The 12,234-nt window shown below is 35.1% G+C and overlaps 2 protein-coding genes across 13 annotated transcripts; both read left to right on the forward strand.

Annotated features, from left to right (window-relative positions):
- The first annotated feature begins 536 nt into the window (after nucleotides 1-536).
- Nucleotides 537-12,062, forward strand: LOC103495372 (partner of Y14 and mago). Of its 12 annotated transcripts, none has more exons than XM_008456901.2 (6): nucleotides 537-621; nucleotides 6,160-6,217; nucleotides 7,418-7,635; nucleotides 8,821-8,940; nucleotides 9,938-10,174; nucleotides 11,588-12,062. In XM_008456901.2, the coding sequence occupies exons 3-6, from the start codon at nucleotides 7,444-7,446 to the stop codon at nucleotides 11,732-11,734; spliced, it is 696 nt and encodes a 231-aa protein (XP_008455123.1). In that variant the 5' UTR covers nucleotides 537-621; nucleotides 6,160-6,217; nucleotides 7,418-7,443; the 3' UTR covers nucleotides 11,735-12,062. The 12 variants fall into 12 exon arrangements, with proteins under 12 accessions (XP_008455123.1, XP_008455124.1, XP_050939795.1 ...); XM_008456902.2 differs by having other exon boundaries at nucleotides 562-621; nucleotides 6,160-6,213; XM_051083838.1 differs by having other exon boundaries at nucleotides 562-621; nucleotides 6,160-6,213; nucleotides 9,941-10,174.
- On the forward strand, nucleotides 580-3,574 carry LOC103495373 (pentatricopeptide repeat-containing protein At4g11690). The gene has a single exon (XM_008456905.3). The coding sequence runs from the start codon at nucleotides 931-933 to the stop codon at nucleotides 2,443-2,445; it is 1,515 nt and encodes a 504-aa protein (XP_008455127.2). The 5' UTR covers nucleotides 580-930; the 3' UTR covers nucleotides 2,446-3,574.
- Nucleotides 12,063-12,234: the final 172 nt, after the last annotated feature.

The raw sequence follows: 12,234 nt of genomic DNA on the forward strand, positions 1-12,234 counted from the left end.
AGTTTTCTCAATTTCAACGAGTTGGTTACTAAAATTTAGATATTGCAATTTGATTAATGTATAAGAATGTATAGTTAAGGTTACATCTTAAAAAATACTCTGAAATTAGAAAATTATTTTGATCACGCTTAAAAATTGTTGAATGACGATTGATAGGTAGAATAAAATTTGAAAAAAAAATCCATATTAGGAATACGGAGGAAGTCATATGTGATCAAATAGAAATTTTTTTTTGAAGATAATCGTATGTTTATGAAAAAGACGATGATAATAGGTTTATAAAAAAAGATAATTATATATTTATAAGAATAGTCGTAAGTATAACGATTATATTGAAAATAATTAAATATATAGTAATATTTTTTAAGAAATTGTAATATATAATAAAATCTATAAGGATAAGAAGTGATAGAAATCTATATCAATTATGTTTGGGCTCTGTGGGCTTATTAAATTAGAGTTGGGAGAAATTGGGCCTAAAGATGGGCTGAAATTTTGGTGTTTGACTCAGTCAACTCGGTTTTCTTTTTCGTCTCTGTCTCTTTCTCTCGCCCCCGTCTCCTTCCTCTTCACTCACCCCAGCGCCGCAGTAACGTCCACACCGGATAACAACTGTCGCCGGTAAGTCTACCGTCTCTTCCAGTCGTTCTCTCTCTATTTAACTGTCTAATGCCCGCCGCTGATTTTGGTTTTGTGTGAGAGTTCTGTAAGTTTCATAGAAGTTTGTTATAGCATTTTTGAGAAACTGCTACAGAAATCCCAAGTTTGTTATAGCGTTGTTGTTGAAGATCTCTGATTCCTCTTGTTGAACATTTCGTCAACATTTTCTAAGCCTTGGTAAGTTGTGAAGGTCAGTCTTTTATTCCCTTCTTCTCTTCGTTAGCGTTTCTCTTGTTCATAACTCTTAGTTCCTGATTTATTCTCGTATTTATGGTGCCCAAATCCATTGGCTTCGTGTACCCATTTCTTTCTAATCGGATCACCTCATCTTTCTTCACTATTTCTTCCCTTTTAACCTATTCAACACAACGAAATCTGAATTCTGAATCTGTTTGTGGTCGTCCTCATGATGCAGTTATCAATGCTTCTCTTCAATCTCCACAATTAGAACAATCCCTTGATAGTTTTAAACTAATGGTCCTTAAAGGTCATTCTCCGAGTTCATACTCTTTCAATAATGTATTGGATTTACTTGCTAAATCAGGGAATCTGGATAGAACTTGGTGGTTTTTCACTGAATATTTGGGGAGGACTCAGTTTGACGTGTATAGTTTCGGGATTACGATTAAAGCCTTTTGTGAAAATGGCAACGTAAGTAAAGGCTTTGAGCTTTTGGCTCAAATGGAGACGATGGGCGTGTCTCCTAATGTTTTTATATACACTATCTTGATTGAAGCTTGTTGCAAAAATGGTGATATTGATCAAGCTAAAGTAATGTTTTCTAGGATGGATGACCTTGGTTTGGCTGCTGACCAATATATTTATACAGTCATGATCAATGGATTTTTCAAGAAAGGTTACAAGAAGGATGGTTTTGAGCTTTATGAGAAGATGAAGCTCATGGGGGTACTTCCCAATTTATATACTTACAACAGTCTCATTACTGAATATTGTAGGGATGGAAAATTGAGCCTTGCATTTAAGTTGTTTGATGAAATATCTAAAAGAGGGGTGGCATGTAATGCAGTCACGTACAATATTCTAATAGGTGGGTTATGTCGCAAGGGACAAGTGTTGAAAGCTGAAGGACTGTTAGAACGTATGAAACGAGCTGATATAAATCCAACTACTAGAACATTTAACCTGTTGATGGATGGGTTGTGTAACACTGGAAAGTTGGACAAGGCCTTAAGTTATCTCGATAAACTGAAGTTGATTGGTCAATCTCCAACTCTAGTGACCTACAATATTTTAATTTCAGGTTTCTCTAAAGTAGGAAATTCTTCTGTAGTTTCAGAGTTAGTGAGGGAGATGGAGGACAGAGGTATTTCTCCCTCGAAAGTGACGTATACGATTTTGATGGATGCGTTTGTTCGATCCGATGATATAGAGAAAGCCTATGAGATGTTTCATCTCATGAAGAGAATTGGTTTGGTCCCGGATCAGCATACCTATGGTGTCCTAATCCATGGTTTGTGTATAAGAGGTAATATGGTTGAGGCATCAAAACTATACAAATCAGTGGTAGAGATGCATCTAGAGCCTAATGATGTTATCTATAATACAATGATAAATGGGTACTGCAAAGAGTGCAACTCCTACAAGGCTTTAAAGTTTCTTGAAGAGATGGTTAAAAATGGAGGAACTCCAAATGTGGCTAGTTACATTTCCACCATTCAAGTCCTCTGCAAGGATGGGAAGTCCATTGAGGCGAAACGGTTACTTAAAGAAATGACTGAAGCCGGTTTGAAGCCGCCGGAATCTCTCCGTAGTAAAGTTGGTTAAGCCAAATCTTGTGCATAAAAATTAAAAATAAGAACAAAGGCATTTTAACTGCAACAAAAGGGATGTAGAAGTTAATGATGCTACTCTAGGAAAATCGTGGTGCGTTGAATGAGAAGTTAAAAGGTTCGTTATGTGACCATTCACTTCTTTAAAATTAATTCTATTTTTTTCCATGTGAAAAGCATTTTGCTTGATGTGTTTAATGTGACCTTCGAAATTGTTGAAAAGTAATATATACTAATGATATTTAAGGTTTATACTAAAATAAATACTTCTAATACACTAAGGGGCTAAGAAAAGGACTACATTTGGGGCAAGGAACAGGGGGAAGGAATAGGTTTATTCCCCCCTATTCCTTCCTATTCCTTCTCTTTCTTCCCCTCAACCCATCTCAATCTTCCTCTTAATCTTTCTCTCCTTTCTTCCCAATCCCCCTCACTTCGTGTGCTTTCTCCTTCCTTCCACTCCATCCATTCGCTCATCTCCTTCCTTCCTCTCCATTCGGCCACTCATCTCCTTCCTTCTTCTCAATCTCCCTTCCTTTTCTCTACAACCGAACAAGCCTTTCTCCCATTTCCTCTCATGAACTCCTTGCAATTCAGCCTACACCATCTCAGCTCTCGAACACATACGTTTTGAAATCTATATACCATCTTGTGGACCATTAGCAAGTTCCCCTTATAGTAGCTCCAAATGGATCCAATCAAACTCGTCGCCTTTTTGAATGCTTTGACAATCGCCCAACGTTAGATGCTACTGTCGTTGGTGGCACTCTTGAATGTCCACAAGAAGAAGCACGACATGTAGACATTCGAGATGTTCGACCTCATTTGCGACGCTATGGATTGTGCGAATGACTAGTCCAAGGCCATTGCGAAATGACCGGATAGAGCTAGTTAGAAGGAGGACATTGTGCGGCAGGAAGTCATTACACAACTACAGCCTATTTCGGGCCTCAATGTGGAGGACCTCGCGAAATGTATGATGGTAGTGATAGAGAAAATGTCGCACATGAAAACCTTTTTGTACATACCCGATGAGCTTAAGTCCGCATACTGTAGAGTCATTCTTCACGATAACCCATTATTGTCTGTCTGCTTCCATTGCATAACCCTTTTGTGTTTTGGTATCCCTTGCTTTTTATTTTTTCTTACTTTGCATTATTATGATCTACGATGCAATTGGCGTTCATCATTTAACTGAATTCAGAAAGAAAAAAAAACATTTGTTCCTTGCATTCCATTTCATTTCAATGCTATTACGTTGGTTGCAGTTTTTTGAAATCAATTGTTAATGATACGCAATTTTTCGATATTGCATTTGTAGCATCAATTAATTTTTTGGCCCGAAAAGTTTGCGTGCAAAACGTTCAAAATTGACATCGTTTTTAAGAAAGCAAATGGAACATGTGATAAAAATTTTACAAAAAGTTATGAACACTCGACAAGGTAATTTACTTAAAGTAGTATAGGACTAGTATCTTTATTTTTTATAGATCATGTCATTGAATCTATGCACCTTCTCAAAGGTTGGGTCTATAATCTCATTTAAATGGGTAGTTTTAAACAATAAGTTGACTTATTTGGGCCAACTAGATAAATAGTTTACTTTATAAAAACAGGAAATTTTATTTTAATTATAAAAATGGCAAAAACGAAAAAATGGAATAATAAATGGTTACAAGTCCTAAATGTCACTGCTCTAGTACAAACGACATTTTCTAAAATACAATTATTGTGAAAAACATAAATAGTTTAATACAAGATTCAACTAATAAAAAGGAATAAATAGCTAAACGTTAATTAAAGATAAAAGATTCAATTAGGACATCATTTGTTTAATAAATATAAACATTTATTGGATGTAAAGGTTAGGATATAACTAATTTGGTATATGGATAGAGATTCATACAGTAAAGATTTGGTTTAATATTCTACCTCAAACAAATTTCATATTCAATAAGATCCTCGAGTTTGAAAAATATGCATATCGAGCGATTTATACATTCAAAACATAGCGAAAATCATAACATACCACATAATCAGGGACAAAACGGAAATAAAAAATCCAAGAATTTTTGCTATGAAACTTATTAATTCAGCTTTTTTTTCCCCCAAATTATGGGATTCAATCCAATTCCCTAAATCATATTAGGTTGAATTTTGTTTGGGCTCTTTGGTCATTGATATTGGGAGAAATTGGGCCTAAAGATAGCCTAAAAGTTTTGGTGTTTGACCAAGTCAACTAGGTTAAAAAAAAAACCAAAAAGTAATTAAAGTTTTCCTTGTTCAGCCGCCACCGCCACCCCCCCCCCCCCCCCCCCCGTGCGCGCTCTCTTTCTTCTTCACCGCACTCCAGCACCGCCGCAACCTCCTCTACCGGACGAAGACGACGATTGCCGCCGAACGATGCCGGTAGGTCTTCTGTCTCTTCTATTCCTTTTATCTCTCTCTCTCTGTAACTCCATGGGATAAACTAGGTGTGGAGTTTGCAATTTCCGTCTGAACTCCCTCTTTAGAGCCAAACAACCCTAGGTGATACATGTCAAATAAATGTTGGATGTACTTATGTTTGCAATTCATGTTAGATTTATCTTTAACTTAAATTATACCGAAAAAATCAAAATTTAGATACAAAAAAATTTCTCATTTTTAATAAGAGGCTAAAGTGAGAGTGTAACAAGAAGAATGGTTTTATTATACAAGTGTCCTTCAAAACTAGTGAATGATCTGGACAAATAAGTGTTCTTGTATGAAATTGAAGGATGAGTTGAGGATATGAGGTTTTCCCCCTTTTTTTGGATAAGAAACATTTCATTGCTGGATGAAATATCCAAAGCAGGAGAGAGTCATGATAGACACATAGAAACCTGAGAAAGGAGTAGAAGAAAACCCCAGTAATAATAAGAGATGAACAATAGAGGAGGGGGAGGCCATGCATAAAGGTTAGCAAGTATTCATCAATCCTGGAAACAAGAACTGACAAAAATATGAAGAGCCTATTGGATGCTACATATGATAGGGTTTAGGGTTCCCCCCCCCCCCCCCCCCCCCCCCCCCCCCCCCCCCCCCCCCCCCCCTTCAAGTTTTAGTTCTATTAGTAGCTTGATTAAGATTGGTAAGCGAGCAAGAAAGTATAGGGTTCAAGAGCCTATTTGATGTTACATATTATAGGACCAAATTAGTATGATACTGTTTTGAATTGATACAGGACATAATACTAGATTTTGATCTCATTTTTCCTCAAACTGCAAAGCTTATTACTAACTTTTTCTTTTTCATCTTTCGATTATGTATAGTTCCGTTTGTTATTTTTATGGCAAAATATTCTATAATATTCAAAGTGAGGAGTAAGAATTTAAAATATTCTATGGTTATGTGATATGTGCTATGCGATTACCATGTTCATGAAACTTTCTTGAATTTAAAATATTCTATGGTTATGTGATATGTGCTATGCGATTACCATGTTCATGAAACTTTCTTGAATGAGGAGTTGCAATCAATAAAAGTCATCTCACGTTATCTATGTGTAAAGTAAAGCCCTTATGCTCGTCATAATCTAAGATGATTTTGTTGATCTATCTTCACATATATATTTCTTTTAATTAGTGATATCAATACTCTGCAATAAGCATTACTTTTCATATAAAAAACGTTTTCCATCCATAAATTTGTTATTTGAATTTTGATGATTGTTCCCTTTACTTTCCAGGATTGATGAATGGGTAGATCCTTGGGAAGAAGCTTTGGCTGGCTATTGAGGAATGTATGTGCGTAATCTTTCTTTGCATCTATATCCCTATGCTTTGGCTGTTTGGCTGTTGTGCTTTCTTTTGTTTTGATTTTTCAATCCTGGAAGGTAGAGAGAGGCTTTTTTTTCTTTCTTATTTTTATTTTGATTTGATTCTTTTTACGTTTTTCTTTTTAAAAATATAGTTTCAATTTTTGATTTGATAAGGGGATTTATGGGTTTTCTTATTTTTGTTAGTTTTTGTTTCTGCTACTAGTCTACTCTACTAAAGTTTTTAATTAGCCAAGCAGATAATTGCTATTTCAGATTGATCACTTTATCATATCTTACTCCTGGCAAAAACTCTTGAGAATTCTTCACAAAGATGGTATTTTATTACAGAATTAGGTTATGCCTTTTTATTTTTTATTTTTGGGTTTCTTTGTGTGTTATTACAAAAAGATAGAAGTGAACTGAAAGTCGTGAAGTTCTAGAAATTGAATAGAAGGTTTGAACATGCCATGTTTTTTTGTTGGTATTGTGCTAATGTCAACAGTGTTCTTGTTATGGGTTCAACCTCCCTAAGGCCTTTAATGGATATAAGGATATAAGAAACTCCCAATACAAATGTGTTCACTTAAGAGAATATCTTGTTTTCAAGACATTTCCATTGATATAATGAAACGAGTCTAATACTAAAAAAGACGAGAAAAATTGCGCTTCTAAATAGTAAGGAAAATAACCACTTAAGGGGCGTTTGACCCTAGGACTATGGGGGAGTGGAGTGGGTTATGTTTGGCCTTAGGACTATAGGTTTTCCACAATCCTTCCTTTCTCTCTTTTTCACTATTCCACTACTTCCCTGACCCTTCTCACTCCTTCCCCAATCCTCCCCCCAAACACATACTATCATAACACTACTATCATAAACCTTTCCCCAAACGCATACTATCATAACACTAGGATTATTATAATACTAGGAGTATTATAACACTAACCATTCCATAAATCAATCCTTCTCCCAAACGCCCCCTTGGGATTTAGGAAGCATGCCTTTTTTTTTTTTTTGTAATTTTTTTAAATGTAGTTTTTTTCTTAATTATTTTTTTCTTCTTTTTGAGTCATTTGCCTTGAATATAACTCTTTTTAGTTTTTGCTATCGGACATGACTTGCTCCAGTTTGGAGTAATTGACAAAATAAGGTGAAATCTTTTTTGAATATGAAATTGAATTTTTGCAGTTCAGCAATTAATTGCCTTTTAGGCGATGGGGAGTAGTGATGGAGGAGGAGAAGATCTGCGGAAGCAAATGACAGAGCTGAGCAAAACCCTAAAAGAAGGAGAAAGGATTCTAGCACCAACAAGAAGACCCGATGGTACTCTTCGAAAACCCATTAAGATTAGGGCCGGCTATGTTCCACAAGAAGAAGTCGCCATTTACCAGTCCAAAGGGGCTCTGGTATGTGTGCCTCATGCACATTATCTTATTTCCATCTTTTCCTGCTCTCTGTTGTTTTTCTTTCTGTTTTTCCTTTCTTTTGTATTGAGCTATAGTTTCTTGCCCTTTGTGCCTTGCTCATGAAAATTCATACTAGAAAAATGAAATCGTCCTTTGAGTTGCTGTTGTGTTAATTTTTACTTTGGTGTGTTGTAAAGGACGAAGCTAAGGGCAAAAAGTGCAATACAGTAGCCCATGACATTAGACAATCATTTCATTTGAGGAAATACATAAAAGTAAAATAAATAATGTATGTACATGAATCGTGATGGAATAGTACTGTGAAAAATGAAAATTATGAGATAATGGAAGTTTAAAGTCCTTTTAGGAAAATATTACCTCACACATGGGTTGGAGGATTCTGAACCCATGATACCGGTGTAATAAGTGCCTTTTTAACAATTCAATCAAAGATATGAGCATTTTTATGCCATAAATTTCTTATATCTTTAATGAAAAAGGAACTATAGAGATTGTACATACCTCTTGTTGACTCAATATAACTTAAGTCTACAATCACATCTCTTGAGCTGCCTCTTGTTAATTAGGCACCCTTGATAGGAGGCCTATACATCATACAGGACTCATTGGAATCCTTGCATCATCCACAATTCGATATACAAATTGAAATGAGGCAAATCACACTCATTGGTGTGCCTAGGTTGCTCTCATTGACTTTTTTTCTTTTGTTGCTTAAACTTAATCTTGGGGTGTGCTCTTTTGTGCAGTCTTTGGGGAAGAGGAACGATAGGACCTTTAGACAAGTTGAGAGGGACTTTAACAACATATGGCCCCTGATATGTTCAATGTTTATCTTAGAATGCTGTGTCACCTTTTTTTTTAATAATTACTAGTTAGGTCTCATTCTTCTTAATTAGATCCCTTTTCGCTAGTAGGGCTACGTGAGAAACCAAACCAACAATTTTAAAGGTCAATTTTTTTCTCCGGCAAAATGATGATGATTGGCTGATAAAATTTAAACAAAAGAGATTTTATTTTATGTTCTGGAAAATTGATGATTCGAGTGAAAGGCATCAATTTCATTCTATTATTTTTCTGCTAGTAAGTTTAATTCCTATATTAGTGTATCCTAGAAGTCATCATTGTGGTATACATTGGGATTACTTTTTTTTCTGTGTGCTACAGTGGAAAAAGGAGATGGCATCCCACGATGGACCTCCTGGCTATGATCCTCCGGCAACAGATGTAAAAACCAAGACCAAGTCAGCTAAGCGAAATGAGAGAAAGAAAGAGAAGCGACTGCAGGTTTGTCATCCACTTTGATGGGATGGATATTTTATGTTTTTTATGACAGTTCAAATATTGTGGGGATTTTTTTTTTGAAGAGCTTAATGGGAGTTCATTTTTTGTTTCTTTTCCCTGGGTAATATGGTGAACTGAATTTTAGAATCTCAGTTGTGTGTCATTAAATAGTCAGATGGTGAAACTCATTCAAATGACATATAGCTGCGATGATTAGGCTCAAGTAACTATGGCAACTTCTGGTAATAGAGTTTTCAGAAATTGAGTGGAGTTGTCGCATATAGTCTAAAGGTTCTAGAGTTTAATTTTAGTCCTACAATCTAATTGATGATAGTTTTCAAATAGGATTCTCTAAGTTTTCCCGTGAATAATTTTTTTGGGAGGATCATAAATTGAAAATTGCCATTAGTGTCCATATGCAATAAAATGTAGGACAAAATATAGGTAAATATATAAGAAACTAATTTTTTATCTCTTTCTTTTCTATTTACAACCATGGTTGTGACTTTAATTGTCCAATTATCCCTTGGGGAATAAGATCACCCGTATTCAAATCGGCATGCTTTTCGATCTGAATAGTTGGTTTAGCTGTTGTAGCCTAAGTGACTAAAGGAGAGTGCTCTCCAATAAGTCTATCTCAAATCTATATTATGAATCAAAATGGTAATGAATATATGAGAGCAATTGGTGAACAAAGGAAAGTATTAAAAATGATGAAAAGATACTAAATGGAATTTATCAAAAGGTAATATTTAATCAGCCACTAGTCCTACTACATCAATAGTTAGAAAGATATTTTATCTGCATCTTTGGATTTTACCGTATGCAACTTAACCTTGTTATTTTTAGAAAGGCATCTTATAACATAAAATTTGACGGGTTTAGTTTATATTTTTTATATTTATGCTGGTTCTAACTTGACCATGATTTAGAGTTTAAGTATAGCTGTGTATTTATTTTCTAACAAACAGCTGTTCATTTTTTCACTTTCCTTTTTCAGCAGGCAGCTCATGAAAAGGACAAAGTCTTGGAACAAGTGGTTGTTGAAGAGATCACTGAAGCAAAGGAAGCATACGTAGATAATAGGTTGGAATCCATCCAGTCATTAAGTTCCCAGATGAATGAACTTGCTGTTTCTACCAATCTGAAAGTTGAAAGCCCTTCTTCTGAGCCGATTGATGATCCACAGTTGCCTTCCAGTGACCTTGACAAGAGAATTAGAGCAACTAAAAAGAAGGTGAGGACAAATTTGCCATGATAGACTCTTGCTAATCATCTTTGCTTCAAAGTCTCGTGAAAATTTGTCAATCCATTGCATGCACATATATGTTTTATAATATTGGAATTATGTTCAAAGTTGATTTCCTTAAAAAGGTGTCGTGTACATTAGGTTTCATAGAATGCATCCAGGCAACAGTTTTCATATGAATCATATCACATACTGATTTCAGAGCTAATATCATACTCTTTGAACAACTTTTTGCATAGATGTACCTGATATAGTTAGTTCTTTTATGATATTAAAGTCTCTCTAGGGGACATGACTTGACAAAGGGCCAACAGGTCCTGAGTTCAATCTGTAGTGGTCATCTCCCTTGGATTCAATATATTATGAATTTTCTTGATACCTAAATATTGTAAGGTCAGTGAGTTTCCTTCCACATGGTTCTTAGCAATCTCTCTCATAATAACTGTTCTATTCTTTTATGCCCTTAAGTTGGGTCTGCCACTGAAATTTTTTGTTATCTCCATGAAATCCATTGCGTACCCTCCCATATAAATTCTAGTCATGCTTCAACCTCATATAATAAGTTCTCAGTCTGCTTTCCTCTTGCATCTCCCCACTTCAAGGTCTTGTTACCAAAGTTGATAGACCCTAAAAATTGAAGAGGTGGAAACAGTCCCCAACGAATGATTAGGTTTCAAAAGTCCAACATTGACTTGAAATTCTCTCTGATCCCTTCCTAGTTGTGTAAGTATTAGTTCTAGTTTTACAGAGAATAGTACAGGAAGAATATATTATTTAACTGCTAAATTAGTTACCGCCCCTCAGACTAGAGTTGGGGTTTGGGATAACTTTTCAGACAGTTATCGTAGTCATTCTGGTGGTTGTTTGTTGCTTCTAGAGATGTAGAAGTGCTTCAGCTTTTTTATATGTCGTTGAATAAAAAGCTCCGGTTCCTTTAAAAGAAAAATGCTCCCTCTAAAAGCACATTATGTTAGAATTGACGAAGTTACTTTTGTTAATGTAATAAAGAAACATGAAAAATCTGAGCTCAAAATCTTAAGGATGACATCATTACAACATTTTCACTGAGCCTAATGGATCTTCCTCCTAGTCCTAGCATGGTTAGGAAAAAATCTAGTTGTAAGATTCAAAAGCCTATAATGTTTTTTGTACTTGGTACAAGTACAACTTGTTTAAGAGATTCATCTGTTCTTGCACTATTAGTACTCAGTGCCAAAGCCTTATAAGCCAGCATCTTCTAACTCAACTGATTATGTAAACTTCTTTTAATGAATTATGGGTACCTTTGTTGTGAGATGAAAGTTTTTTTCTTAACATTTGCAAGTTTGTTTAGTCCGTCTAATGCATTACATCATCTTTTTGATAATTTTCCTTGCATCGTTCTCCTGTTTGGATATGCAGATTCGAATGGCAGAAGCTCAGTTGCAAAAAACACCACTTCAAGATATGAAGCCGGAGCAGGCGAACAAGTTATCGAAACTAGAAACTTGGCGCTCCGAACTAATGCTTCTAGAAGAACAAAGGCTAAAACTAAATTCTTCATCATGAATGAGAATGGGCTGCAGGCAGCATCATTGTTCACTTTATTTAATCCTTTATGTTGAGAGAAAAAAAAGAAACCGAAATTGCTGCAACCAAAAGGATTTCGATTTGCACTTTCGAAAGTCTTAATCACCTGTAAAACTCTACTCGTGTGTGTGTAATTGCATTTTATTCAAACGCTTTGGCAGCAACCGTTTGAACTGTAGATAGTTCTGATACGTTGATTTTCTTTTCCCTCTGACATGATTTATTTATGTGATCTCCAATCATAACGATGAACCAAATACTTTGGCTTATCGGATTTAGAAATATATTAATGAGTTTTATTTTATTATTTTATTTCTCTTCAATTTTGTTTTGAAGAACAAATTAATTTTTACATTTGAAGAACTGTGGCCATTTTGCAATTTGAAATTTGAGTTTCCATTGTTGTTTCTATAGATGTTAACAAAAATTTCAAGAAAATGTGTAGTAAATCTTGAACGGTCAATGGAATTTATTTAAAT

This window comes from Cucumis melo, chromosome 1, assembly GCF_025177605.1.
Source record: "Cucumis melo cultivar AY chromosome 1, USDA_Cmelo_AY_1.0, whole genome shotgun sequence".
Classification (NCBI taxonomy): domain Eukaryota; kingdom Viridiplantae; phylum Streptophyta; class Magnoliopsida; order Cucurbitales; family Cucurbitaceae; genus Cucumis; species Cucumis melo.

Bases quoted from the DNA above. Each gene is read 5' to 3' on its own strand.
- LOC103495372 (XM_008456901.2), top strand. From the start codon at position 7,444: ATGGGGAGTAGTGATGGAGGAGGAGAAGATCTGCGGAAGCAAATGACA. The intron at 8,941-9,937 runs GTTTGTCATCCA...TTCCTTTTTCAG, and splicing joins AGAAAGAGAAGCGACTGCAG to CAGGCAGCTCATGAAAAGGA. The intron at 10,175-11,587 runs GTGAGGACAAAT...TTGGATATGCAG, and splicing joins TTAGAGCAACTAAAAAGAAG to ATTCGAATGGCAGAAGCTCA.
- LOC103495373 (XM_008456905.3), top strand. From the start codon at position 931: ATGGTGCCCAAATCCATTGGCTTCGTGTACCCATTTCTTTCTAATCGG.